Source organism: Carcharhinus amblyrhynchos, chromosome 5 (assembly GCF_965287045.1).
Source record: "Carcharhinus amblyrhynchos chromosome 5, sCarAmb.v2.hapA, whole genome shotgun sequence".
NCBI classification, from domain to species: domain Eukaryota; kingdom Metazoa; phylum Chordata; class Chondrichthyes; order Carcharhiniformes; family Carcharhinidae; genus Carcharhinus; species Carcharhinus amblyrhynchos.
In genome coordinates this window covers 23,134,932-23,147,874 of record NC_137328.1, presented here as the reverse complement: position 1 = coordinate 23,147,874, position 12,943 = coordinate 23,134,932, and the positions used below count along the sequence as shown (strand labels likewise).

General features: G+C 41.1%; 1 protein-coding gene across 2 annotated transcripts in view; it reads left to right on the top strand.

The window, feature by feature from the left end:
* The window catches only part of LOC145343406 (coiled-coil domain-containing protein 17-like), a 45,167-nt gene that overhangs the window by 20,084 nt on the left and 12,140 nt on the right, over positions 1 to 12,943 (top strand). For both annotated transcript variants that reach the window (XM_080189628.1, XM_080189629.1), the window contains exons 6-9: positions 6,463 to 6,602; positions 8,424 to 8,594; positions 10,026 to 10,216; positions 11,913 to 11,998. In XM_080189628.1, coding sequence (XP_080045754.1) covers positions 6,463 to 6,602; positions 8,424 to 8,594; positions 10,026 to 10,216; positions 11,913 to 11,998 — 588 coding nt within the window. The remainder of the gene's footprint in view (positions 1 to 6,462; positions 6,603 to 8,423; positions 8,595 to 10,025; positions 10,217 to 11,912; positions 11,999 to 12,943) is intronic.

Genomic DNA, 12,943 nt, shown 5'->3' with positions numbered 1-12,943 from the left:
TGCATCAAGCCACAAAGCCTATCACACAAATGAGCAATCTGGTGTACCATTGTTCTTGCAAAGTGTTCTGCTGAGTGTAAGGCATAAAGCTTACACTCTAAGTTGGATTAGTTAGTGCAAGTAATGAAAGTGTGGATGAGGGTTTCTGAGGCAAGGTTGAAGATGAATGATATTATAGAGGTGGAGAGGGGATGAATCTATAGACAGTGGCAAATTTGATTATATCTGTATTGTATACAAAACATATTTGTATCATATTTTACAACACAAGCATGCTAAGAAACAATCTTAAGGACTGTTTGCAGTACATATTCAGCAGAGTGGAACCAGATAAAACTGATATGCAGTACTCTACAGATCTGAGCCAGTGATGGCAGTCAGCGATTAGAAAAGCAGCTCCTGACCTAACCAGCCTCATTTTCTGTGCTTGACACGTATGGCAAGCCTCATTTAATTAGAATCTTTAAGCAAGTGACTCAATATTGTCTTTAATAACAACATAAAATGCTGTCCCCAAGCATGTTTTCACATAAAATATCCACCTTGGTTTTCTGCCTATCTGATCAGCTTTTGCAAGTTTAATGCTGTTTCCTTCTGGTGTTAGTGAGCACTACATGTGCATTAACATTTTTTGATTTTTCTCCCTCTAGTAGTGGTTTCCCCTAAGTTAAATTTGAACAAGTGAAATGTAAGTTGTACTGCACCTTTGCCCTCACCTCTTTTCCTTCCTCCCCCAGAACCATGTTAGGTTCTCTCTTGTCTTTATTTTTCACCCCACCAGTCCCCGCATGCAAAGGATCATCCTCTGCCATTTCCGCCAACTCCAGCATGATACTGTCAGGAGACATACTTTTCCCTCACTTCCCACAACAGCGTTCCGCAGGGACTGCTGTCCTCCATGACACCCTGGTCCATTCCTCCATCACCCCAAACTGGTCCATTCCTTCATCAGCTCCAACTTCTCATTCTCTTCCCAGTGCACATTCTCTTTTAATTGCAGGTCGCCTGCCTCTTTACCTCCTCCCTCCTCATTGTTCGAGGCCCCAAGTACTCTTTTCAGGTGAAGCAATGTTTCAGTTTGTTTTACTGCATTTACCGACCCCAATGCTGTCTCTTCTGCACTGGGGAGGCTAAACATAGGCTGAGCGACCACTTTGCGGAACACCTTTGCTCGGTCCGCAAGCATAACCCCAACCATCCTGTTGCTTCCCATTTTAACTCACCACCCTGCCCTCCTGCCCACATGCCCTTCCTGGGCCTGTTGCAATGTTCCTGTAAAGCCCAACGCAAACTGAAGGAATAGCTCCTCATCATTCGATTATGCACATTACAGCCTTCTGGACTTAACATTGAGCTCAACAACTTTAGACTGTGACTTTTCTCATCCATTTACTCCTCTTTCCAGAGATGCTGACAGACCTGCTGAATTTTTCTTGCATGTTCCGTTTACATTTCAGATTTTCAACACCCGTGGCATTTTGCTTTTATTTTTATGCGAATGTTACACTTTTGTTCAAAAAGGGCATGGGGTTAAATTCAGCAACATTAGGCCAGTCAGTTTATACTCAGTCTGTTGAGGGAAAACTCAACAGACACTTGGGCAAGTCCAGATTAGAGAAAACCTTTGTTAAAGGCAATTCAAGCTTAACTAACTTGATTGAGTATTTTTTGATATGTGAACAGAGAGGGTTGTTGAGGGTAATGTGATCAATGGGGAGTATCTGGACTGCTCGAAGACCTTTGGTAAAGTGCTATATAACAGATTGGCCAGAAAAATAGAAGCTCATGAAGTAAAGAAACAGTGGCAACATGGATGCAAAGTTAGTTGAGTGATAGGAAGCAGACAGCGGTGATGAAAGGGTGTTATTTGAGCTGGAAGTGGATGAACAGTGGTGTTCCTGGGTATTGGTATTGGGACCATTGCTTTTTTTAATTATATATATCTCTTATATAATAATTACTTTGACCTGGTTGTAGGTGGCATAATTTCAAAACTTTGTAGTATTGTGAACTTTGAGGAGGATGGCAGATTTCAAATGGATGTAGATAGGCTAGTGGGAGATTGGTGAAGAGATGGATTTCTGGTAGGAAGAATGAGGAGAGGTAATATCAAATAAAAGGTAGAATCCTGAAGGGGATGCAAGAAGATTGAAACCTGGGGATATATATGCACAAGTCATTGAAGGTGGAGAACAGGTTGTGAAAAGTTAAAAAGGCAAATAGGATCCTGGGCTTATTAAATTGAGGCTTGTTGAACTATGTTGTAGAATCTGCTATTTATTGTCACATAGTCAGTTTGATTTCTGGTCGTGTTGTCAGATTTTCTCCAGGTCTATTTCCTTCCTGGGTGCTCCTTGAACCAGGTATTTAGAGTAACCTGATCATTGGCTGTACACCAATCATTTCAAACCATGCCATGTCAAACAGCTTGAAGTCCAAGAAACAATTTGCATGGAAAGTGTGCAAATAATCAAAAAACTCTGTTTCAATTAAAGTAAAGAAATAAAGATTTATTACAGATGATGTGTTCAACCTTTTTTATTTGTTCATGGGATGTGGGTGTCACTGGCTGGGCCAGCATTTAGAAATATCAAATCCCTACAGTGGATTATATAATATACACTATAGTATATGACCCCTAAGGAGGCCATTGAGCCTATATCAACTACAATCCCACCAATGCCCTATCCCCGTAATCCCACGTGTTTACCCTGCTAATCTATCTAATATACACAGCCCAGGACACTAAGGGGCAAGTTAGTATGGCCAATACACCTAATGCGCACATCTTTGGACAGTGTGAGGAAACCGGAGTACCTGGAGGAAACCCATGCAGACATGGGGAGAAGGTGCAAACTCCACACAGACAGTGGCCCAAGCTGGGAATCGAATCCAGGCCCCAGGAGTTGTATGGCAGCAGTGCTAACCACTGTGCCACTGTGCTGCCCATTTAATATGTATTCCTGTGGGCATTTTAAGAGTCAACCACATTGCTGTTGATCTGGTGTCACATGTAGGTAAGGGTAGCAGATTTCCTTTCTGAAGAAGCATTAGTGAACCAGATGGGTTTTTAATGACAATCAACATGGTTTCATTAGTCATCATTAGACTTTTAATTCCAGATTTTTATTGAATTCAAATTGCACCATTTGCCATGATAGGCTTTGTGAACCCAAATCCCCAGAACATTATCTTGGGTCTGTGGATTACTGGTCCAGTGACAATACCTCTGCCCCCCGCTAAATGGAGTATAGAAGGAAGGTAAAGCAAATAATGGAATTCAATGGAAATATCAGGAATTGGATAAAAGAATCAAACAAAAATGTGTTGAAGGGAAGGAAACATGTTTGAACTAAAGACATAAAGGAATACAAAAATGTAAAAACACAGACTCAAAAACAATGCATGAAGATATTAGGAAAATCTGGTTGCAGAGATCCTTCAATGTGATTTGGACAAGTTGACTGAGGGAGCAAAGTATAATGTGGATAAATGTGAGGTTATCCACTTCAGTAGCAAAAACAGGAAGGCAGATTACTATTTGGCCATAAATTAGGAGAGGGAAATGTGCAACGAGACCTGGATGCCCTTGTACACGAGTCACTGAGGTTAAGTATACAGGTGCAACAGGTAGTAAAAAAGGCAAATGATAACGTTGGCCTTTGTAGTGAGAGAATTTGAGTACAGGAGCAGGGATATCTTGATGCAATTATACAGGACCTTGGTGAGGCCACACCTGGAATGTTGTGTGCAGTTTTGGTTTTCTTATCTGAGGAAGGGTGTTTTTGTTCTAGAGAGAACAAGTTTTACCAGACTGATTCCTAGGATAGTAGGACTGACGTATGAGGAAAGATGGAGTTGGTTAGGATTGCATTTGTTGACTTCAGAAGAATGAGGGGAGGATCTCATAGAAACATATAAAATTCTAACAGAACTAGATGGAGTAGATGAAGGATGTTTTCAATGATGGGGATGTCTAGAACCAGGGGTGATGGTCTGAGGATACAGCATGGACCATTTAGTATAGAGAGGAGTAGAAATTTCGTTACCCAGAGAGTGGTCAGCCTGTGGATTTTGCAACCACTGAAAGTAGTTGAGACCAAAATATTGTATGTTTTCAAGAAGCAGTTAGATATAGCACTTGGGGCAGAGAGGATCAAACAATATGAGGCAATGGCAGGATCAGGCTATTGAGGTGGATGATCAGCCATGATAATGAATGGCGGTGTAAGGCTCAATGGCCTCTTCCTGCTCCTATTTTTTATGTTGTACATCTGGCGGCTGCATCAAAGGGAAACATGGGGAAATTTTCATGAAAAGGTACCAAGACCTCACAAGATGGACTGAATACGTATGAGCTTTATTTGAGGACAAAGTAAAAGAAGAAAAGCCAACAGTTAAGAAAAACATAGGTGGTCCAAAGATCATGAAAGACAAAGTAAGAACCACAATAAATAAAATGAAAAACAATAAAGCAAAAAGCCCAGATCAAATACTTACTGAACAAATTAAAAGCTTAGAAGACTTTGGAATAGACAAACTGACTCATCTTTAATGAGGTTTATGAGATGGGAGAAAGCCCATAAGACTTAAGTAAGGCAATATTTGTTGTACTCCCTAAAAAGCCCAAAGCAATTAAAAGTGAATCCCATTGTATATCAGTCTGATGAGACACATTACTAAGTTCCTTCTTTGAGTACTGATGAAAAGGGTCAGGAACAAGATCAGCAAAAACAAGGCAAAAACAGCAAGTGATAGACATATCAGCTCTTCGATGAGGTTTTGTAGAAAGTAGAGGAACAAGAAATGCAGGGCAGAATCCTCTGACCTTGCCCGCAGCTGGAATTCTCCAGTTCTGCTGCAGTGAATGGAGATTTCGCTGAACTCCCAAGTTCTCCGTGTTTGCTGGCAGTGGCAGCAGGGCACAAACAGCTGGAGAATTCCAGCCGCTATTTTTATGACACGCATACTTTAGAAAGAGCCATTGAGGTGAAAAAAATGTATTCATATGTTTTATTAATCATAGTAAGGCACTTGATGAGGTGAAACATGAAGAACATGAAGTGCATGTTAGAGTCTTGATAGAAAGGATCTTAGAGTGATGAGAAATCTTTATTTGCAACAAACTGCAGCCATGAAAAATGAGAATGCTCACTGCAAAATTGAAGATTAAATGAAGATTAAAAGAGGGTTCACACTTGGATGTATTTTCATGAGTTGCAAGTATGGAATCTTTCCCCTAAATATGAATTTACTGTCACTGTGTTGATATAGTACAATGTGCAGAACATGTTAATGAGGGCTGAGACAGTCACTGAATCAGTGATATTGTCTACACGGTGTTGCAAATAACAAATGGGATATTTTCCTGTCAAATTAACAATATTGCACAATGCTGTTAAAGCAATTTCATACTCTCTGGTTTGTTTAATAGATAAGCAGGATCACTTATAGGGCACACAAACTAATATTGCTTTATATCATTGCTGTTGTTAATATTAATGATTTATGCCACATGTGTTTCAGACAAAACTGTAATCAGGGCATTATAATTTTACAAAGACCTTTCTGTGACTGTTTGGTAAATTGAATCTTGAATGCATTATTGAGGAGGAGGGTTAAGCCAGCGGGGGAGGGGGAGGAATAATAGTCATGGGAACAGGTGAAGCATAAGGATCCTTGTCCTGCTTAGGGATGGGACTTGAGGAGAGAGAGAAATCCTCCCATTATGGCATCATGAATTGGAAGTACTTTCTACAATGCACTGTTGAAACTATATTTTAACCCAATTTATATATTGTGAATGGAGGGAAAACACATGAAAGGAAAAATTTGTTTTATCATTGTGTGTCACTGCCTAAACCAATCTCATGCTGTGGTTCAAGCTCCGAAGTTTGTTCTACATACCATGTTGTGCTACCTGATAAACATATGTGCATCTTGTTGAATGTGTTTCTATTATGTTCTTTCTCCATAATCTATCTTTCTATATGGCTCTCAGCTCTGAGAAGAGAATATTAGGATTGAAAAATTGCCTGTATACTTTGTCTCCATCCTGTGTCTTCCGTGAAATTAAGTTAGACTTTGATTTTAGAAAAAGCTCTGCAAATTATTTGCATATCTTTCTGTCACAAATAATTGGCGATATTTTGCATTTATGTTTCTGTTATTGTGTTTTCACAATAATATTCTACTGCACTACTTCCGATTTTCGTCACCCCTGTGGAACTCTGGAATAAAAAGCTCAGTAATGGTGACTATGAAATGATCATTGGCTGTTGTAGAAACCTATCAGGTTCACTAATGTCCTTTAGGGAAGAGAATATACCATCCTTAGCTGGTCTGGCAGGAACTGATGGTGTTGGGGCAGCTGACAAAAGCAATGCAGTCTATTTTTCAGCAGGATTGGATGATGCTACTCCCTGTGTTTTGACGATTCATGTATCTGAATTTTCTCTTCAGTGCCTTGAGGCTTTCCTACCTGCAGAATGGTGGCAATGATCAGCTGATCCTCATCCAACTACACGACCTCTTGGCTGAAGCTCTTCAACTTGAACAGAGAGTGAAGCACCCAAGAACTCACCGGAAAGAGAGGAACCACAGTATGGCTTCTGTAGAAGCTTGTTTGTTAAGGGTGCTAGAATATGTGAAATACATTCATACCTTTATAGAAATTATAGAAATCCTACAGTGCAGAAGGAGGCCATTTGGCCCATCAAGTCTGCAATGACCATAAACCCACCAAGGCCCTACCCCCATATCCCTATATATTTACCCGCTAATCCTTCTAACCTACACATCTCATGACTCTAAGAGACAATGTTTTTTAGCATGGCCAATCAACCAAACCCGCACATCTTTGGACTGTGGGAGGAAACCGGAGCACTCGGAGGAAACCCATGCAGACACGAGGATAATGTGCAAATTCCACACAGACAGTGACCCAAACCGGGAATCGAACCCAGGTCCCTGGAGCTGTGAAGCAGCAGTGCTAACCACCATCTACCGTGTCACCCTGAGGAACACTGTCAGCCTGTTGTGCTAGCATCTACATCTAACCAGCTCAGCAGGCACCTTGACCTTTGAACAAAGGAGCACACTGTTATTTTCATGATCAAGCCTTTATGTTGCTGTTGTGACTGGCCTTTCTGTATTGTTTCCCTCGCAAAAGGATAGAAGTGAGAACTTGCCATGTTGAATGTGAAAACAAAATGCTCTTAACCTAGGGGTGTACATCTGTAACAAAAAAAATTATTCGTGTCACAAGCAGGCTTATTTTAACACTGCAATGAAGTTACTGTGAAAATACTCTAGTTGCTACACTCCGACACCTGTTCACATACACTTAAGGAGAATTTAGCATGATCAGTGCACCTAACTAGCACATTTTTCAGACTGTGGGAGGAAACCGGGACATCCAGAGGAAACACATGCAGACACAGGGAGAAAATGCAAATTCCGCGCAGACAGTGACCCAAGCCGGGAATCGAACCCGGGTGCCTGGCACTGCAGTGCTAACCATTGTGCCACCGTGCCACCCATATGGAGGAAGGTGCATAACTCAACAACAAATTAAAAATGAAATGAGGCACCTGAATGCTGTCAGATGCTGCAAGATTGCACATATTTAGTGGCTCAAAATAGCAAATTAGGCCATTAAATGAATGACCTGGGTGCTCTAAAGACTGTTTTCTTAGAGTAGTAATCCAGATCAATAATCTTGAGATTGTGAGTTCAAACCCCAATTTAATGGGTTGATAAGTAAAAAGAAAGCCTGGAAATTAATGTTTGGTGTCAGTGAAGTGACCATGTAGCTGTCAAATTGTTGTAAATCCAATGTCCTTCATGTTCACAAATGTTCTGTAAGACAGGGAGATAATCTACTATCCTTGCCTAAATGGAACTCCAGATCCCAAATAAGTCAACCATATGCACCCCATAGCACACTTGGGAGCCTGATTTAAATTGAATGATGGCTGGCTAGCTGGGTTCCCCAAGGCTCGGCAGCTAAATGAATGTGAGAGCAGTTGTTTACAAGGGTTAAGTAATTGACAGAGCCTGCTTGTGATCCAGGGTGAGGTATGAGTCTTCTTCCCAGACCCTCAACCACAACCTGTGGTTGCGATCTGCCAACCGTCCCATTCAACCTGCGATTTCTCCCTCCTGACTGCCATTCGGAGCCCCCCGCCACCCCTCCCCCCATTCAAATCCTTGATCTTTCCTGGCTGCTGGGAACCATCCTCAACTGTAGTCTTCTATTGCTGAATAAAGAAATGAAAATGATTTGTCAGGACCTCTGTACTCCGGGGTGTCTGGCTTCCTCCCCACCAATGCATTGGGGGTCCACCTCTTATATTTAAATAACGCTTATTGAAATCTGCGTCAGGCGTCGCAGTCTGAACGGACTCCATCTTGATTGACAGGGGAACAACACAGCACATCCAAACGCCATTTGGATTCAGAACTGATCTCGCTAGAGATGGAAAATCAGCGGCTTGAAGATGAAATTCTCAAACTGCAGCTAAAACGACAAAGGAGCCGCAGGAGTCAAAAGCTCCTGAAGACTTCCATTGGCCAAAGGCTAATGTTATCAAGTAAGCTTCAGGAAATATTCATTACTACTCACTTATTTCTTGAATCCTAAAAAGCAAGAGGACAGGTTAGATTAAAGTCTTTCTAGCCTTAAGCACTGGTATCTGTATAGATGTACACATGAGAAAGAATGTAGGATATGCTTTTGACTGTTGGGTGACATGCCAGTTTGCACAATCAGATTTCTCTTTTAGGGCAATTATTAGCCTCAGTGATGGTGATGAAGAGTCTAAATCAGTTCTACACATCATCAGACCCACTCCCACAGACTAATCGGGCAGTGAATCAGTCACCATATCAAAGGTTCTTCCCCATGAAAATCTTGTCTTAATTCAGTTTCCTAGCAAAGGCCAGATCCAGTTCTTGACTCCTTACCCATTCCACTGTATCTGATGTAGAAAATGCCCCATTCTCTATCAACAACATTCTGTTTAAAGAAAGGGCTTGTATTTATATAGTACATTCTGCACCTTCAGGATATACCAAAATGTTTTAGAGACAATGAATTACTTTTGAAATGTGGTCACCAGTATAATATAGAGACCATGGCAGCCAATTTGCACGCAGCAAGGTCCCACAAACAATAGTATAACAAAGACCTTGCTACCTGATTTTGTGATGTTGTTTAAGGGACATTGATGAGAAGTCCCTGGCTCTTGTTCAAATTAAGGCCATGGGAACTTTACTGTACCCTTGACAGGTGAGGTTGACATCTCACCTGAAAGACAGCACTTCCAACTGTGCAGCACTCTCTCAGTACTGCATTGAAATGTAAGCTTGATTCTTGTGCTCAACTCCTGGAGTGGGAGTTGAACCCACAATCTTCTGTTTCAGGCCAAAGTGAGCCAACTGAACCACAGCTAAACAGTGAATGCAATATGCTTTTAAGCCAGGATAATTAAAAGGTCCCAGAGTGCCTGGTGGAGACCTTATGGCACTGTGGTAGTGTCCCACATGACTCTCACTCTGGGGCTTGATGGGACTTGAAGGAATGTACATTCGTAACGTGGTTGATTGTCAACCTATAAATCCTCATAATACATCTATGGCAGGTAAATAGAGCATGAGTCTTTCTCAACCAGAACCTACAGAAGGCCACACAAATCACTGTAAATCTTGCTAAGCATAACGATGGACCAATACATGGAAATCCATGGTTTTTAATATTCTCTTATAGCATGGTACCTGAATAGAGAGAGAGTCTGGTGCTGAGAGTTAAATGTCACATTGGTGAAAGAGGGGAAGGTTCATCTCAATCCCAGTGAAGCTTGAGGTTAAGGCATATTATTGAAGCAAAAGGAGAAGGAGATTTAAACTGATCTCCAATGCTTATAGTTGTCACCTATGTTTAAATTCAGTTCCCAAGTGTTGACACAATTTCCTTTGAGAAGAGCATAAGACATTGCAATTTGACATCTAAATGTCATTTTTAGTAGATGGAGATGAAAATGATCAACTGCAGCTGACTCGAAAAGATAGCAATCAGAAGATGAGGGCTCTGAAGACTGAGATTGACCTCTTGAAACAAGAGATGGAGATTCAACGCCTCCAGCGTCGCATGAGGACCTCAAAGACACGAGACCTTCCCAATGCTACAGCTCGAACTCCTCCATTCCTGCCAGTGGTAAGAGCAGGTTGTGACCAGAAGTCGCAGCTTGGGGCACCAAACAGATTTGCTCACCTTGTGTGGTTCCGAGCATTAAAGGCAAACACATTAAGGAAGATTGTTTCCACTAGTTGGAAAGTAGTTTGGGTCATTGACAGGCCATACGTACAGGATGAAATGTCAGGGATTTAAAACAGAAAGTATGAGGAATTCATTCGGCAAAAAGGATGTTAATATTCAAAATTAGATTGGGATGGATGGTTGAAGGAGAGGAACGAAGTGGGTAATGTGATTTGGACTATTTATACAACCAGAGGGTAAATGCAGACCCCAGCTAATTAAGCCACTTGCCTTGTTTTCATGTTGCAACATTCATATATTTCTATTCAGCCTTCATTTTATATGTCAAAGTGTAGTCAAAGGTCACTGCAGTATATTTGATTTTTTTTAAGAAAATGGGTACTAAGTATGTGTGGTTGAGGCCAGGAGGGAGAGTAGGTGCTTGAATGTGCTGTTTCCATGTTCAGATTATGCTGCTGCTATTCATTGTTCAAATATGAAGGACGGGAGCTTGGAAAAGTGCTAATAGGCTGCTGCTGATTATGAAACTTTGCATCAGAATAAGTTGTTGGCTTTAGTGGGAGGTAGAGAACAAAGGTTGAATTATTAATGGTAAAAAAATTAAATCACCTTGTCATATTGAAAACCATAAAGCAGCTCATGGCTTTACACCAAGATGTGCCAAGCAGAGTAAAGTCAGACAGATATGACTTGGAGTGTAACATAAGGCTGTTTCCTCCTCGAGGACAAGTCTGAAGGAACAGAATCCTGTAACTTCTCTCAGGGCCCCATTAGAAGGAGTGATTCTCAGTCTAGTTCCCATTGTGTACAGATTTACAACATAAAGCTACATGATCACAATGGGACCCAATTCTTACTCTTAACCAGAGGATGACTAATGTAGAAATTTACATTGGTGTAGCAAGGCTGTTATTTCAAGATTAGGATTGGAGCAGAATAGAATTTTTTATTCATTGATGGGATGTGGGTGTCGCTGACTGGGAAAGCATTTATTGTCCATCCCTAACTACCCTCCATTTCAGAAGGCATTTGAGAGTCAACCACATTGGGATCTGTAGTCACATGTAGACCAGACTGGGTAAGGGCGGCAGATTGTATTTACTTATTTATTTATTAGTATCACAAGTAGGCTTAAATTAGTGTTGCAATGAAATTGCTGTGAAAATCCCCTAGTTGCCACACTCTGGCGCCTGTTTGGGTTCACTGAGGAAGAATTAGCATGGCCAGTGTACCTAACCAGCATGTTTTTCGGACTGTGGGAGGAAACCGGAGCACCCGGAGGAAATCGACGCAGACACAAGGAGAACGTGCTAACTCCACATAGACAGTGACCCAAGCCAGAAATCAAATCTAGGTCCCTGGCACTGTGAGGCAGCAGTGCTAACCACTGTGCCGCCCATATCCTTCCCTAAAGGATGTTAATGTACCAGATGGGTTTTTATGATAATCAACAATGGTTCAATGGTCATTGTTACTTTACAGAATTCAGTATTACAATTTACTATACTGAAGTTGCATCCATTCTGACTATGTTAGGGAGGTCTTGCATTGCAAACACATGTATGAATGCACATTATTATGTGGTAAATCAAACTCTCTGTTAAACCATCTGTTTTGTATTCCATTGATTTAGGAGGACCCCAGGCCTCAAACTCCGACTCTTGCCAAACAATTTCTAGATTCCAGTGAGGGCTTGGGACCTGCACCATATGATCCAGTGTGAGTTCATTCAGTAGGTTCTTGAGGTGCTACAAAATAATATCTTCAGCATAAATTATTTGACTTCAGATGGAGGATAGCTTTCTTCCTTTAATGTACTTACCAAGCAAATTAGTTGTTAATTGGGATTTCTGATTTATTTTATTGGTAGAATTATAAAATTCTTATTGGGTATGTTTTAAAAATCTTGAGTAAAATAAACCTTTCTTTTGAAAGTTTGATTTATTATTGTCACACATATTAAGATACAGTGTTTCTTGCGCGCTATTCAGACAAAGTATACCATTCACAGAGAAGGAAACGAGAGAGTGCAGAATGTAATGTTACAATCATAGCTAGGGTCTAGTGAAACATCAACTTAATATGAGGTAAGTCCATTCAAAAGTCTGACAGCAGCAGGGAAGAAACTGTTCTTGAGTCGGTTGGTACGTGACCTCAGACTTCTGTATCTTTTTCACAATGGAAGAAGGTGGAAGAGAGAATGTCTGGGGTGCGTGAGGTCCTTAATTATGCTGGCTGCTTTGCTGAAGCAGCAGGAAGTGTAGACAGAGTCAATGGATGGGAGGTTGGTTTGTGTGATGGACTGAGCTACATTCACGATCTTTTGTAGCTCCTTGCGGTATTGGGCAGAGCAGGAGCCATACCAAGCTGTGATAAACCAGAAAGAATGCTTTCTATGGTGCATCTGTAAGTGTTGGTGAGAGTTGCAACTGACATGCCAAATTTCCTTAGTCTTCTGAGAAAGTAGAGGCATTGGTGGGTTTTCTTAACTGTAGTGTCGGCATGGAGGGACCAAGACAGGATTCAATCAATAACAGTTGATTGAAGGAACCCAACTGCCGATGCATGTTAATATATCCACTTTGAGTAATAGTAATTAGCGTTGTACTCGGTAGTTTTCTGGATGCATAGAGTCATTGCAGCACAGAATGAGGCTATTTGGCC